At 30.8% G+C, this 949-nt stretch overlaps 1 protein-coding gene across 1 annotated transcript; it reads left to right on the top strand.

The window, feature by feature from the left end:
* PRSY57_0027100 (rifin) lies at nucleotides 1-670 on the top strand (the record flags this gene model as incomplete). Its single annotated transcript, XM_020114328.1, has 1 exon — nucleotides 1-670. A coding segment is annotated over one exon (670 nt), but the record flags the coding sequence as incomplete, so codon positions are not given.
* Between the last annotated feature and the right edge of the window lie 279 nt (nucleotides 671-949).

Raw genomic sequence — 949 nt, 5'->3', positions numbered from 1 at the left:
AGGTGTTGTTACACTTTCTTCAGGAGTGTTAGGAGGAATTGCTGAAGGTGCTATAGGTGCTTGGAAAGCTACAAAAATTGCAGCCGCTATTGCGGCCGCTAAAGAAGAGGGTGCTATAGCGGGTAAGGCTGCACATGATTCAGAGCTTCTTGCTAAATTCATTGAAGGATTAAAAACATTGAATATAGATAAATTATTTACTGGAAACTTGGAATCCTTATTTTGTACAACACCTTATAATGAATCCTCAATCGTTCCTACACTTATTAATACCCAATATAATATTAACTGTGCTTGGGGGCAAAAACTTGGTACGTCTATGTGCGAAGAAATTGGTACTAAATTAGGTGTAATTCCGACACTTGGCCAAGAGGGTCTTCTACCAAAAGCTGCTATAGCAGAGAAGTTAAACGGAGTTGTTGCAGGAGCCAAAGGACCTGCTGCTAAAGTCGCTGAGGCTGCTACAAAAAAAGCTACGCAAGCAGCTATAAAGACGAAAACAGGAGCCATAGAAGCTGCAACTACTCCTTACTATACTCCTATAATAGCATCTATCATTGCAATAGAGGTCATAGTTTTAATTATGGTGATAATATATAAGATTTTACGTTATAGAAGAAAAAAAAAAATGAAGAAAAAACTTCAATACATAAAATTATTAGAAGAATAGATATGTGACATTTGGTATTTTGACGTTGGTAGGATGTTTGGTACACGTATTGTTTTTCTTTGAATATACCATGTTTTATTCCAATATAAATAACTATATATTTTTATATGTATTAAGTGTACACACATATAATTTATTTTGTTATGTGTCAATTTTTTTGATTATTTATTGTATAAATTATTTTATTGATTATATTAATTTTATTTTTTTTTTCAAAGACATTTATTTTTTAATAAATCATATATTTTTAAATATATATATTAATATATATATATTAAA

The sequence above is a fragment of the Plasmodium reichenowi genome (genome assembly GCF_001601855.1).
Source record: "Plasmodium reichenowi strain SY57 chromosome Unknown, whole genome shotgun sequence".
Lineage (NCBI taxonomy): Eukaryota > Apicomplexa > Aconoidasida > Haemosporida > Plasmodiidae > Plasmodium > Plasmodium reichenowi.
The sequence above is the reverse complement of the archived record's forward strand: the minus strand, read 5'-3'. Positions and strand labels throughout refer to the sequence as shown.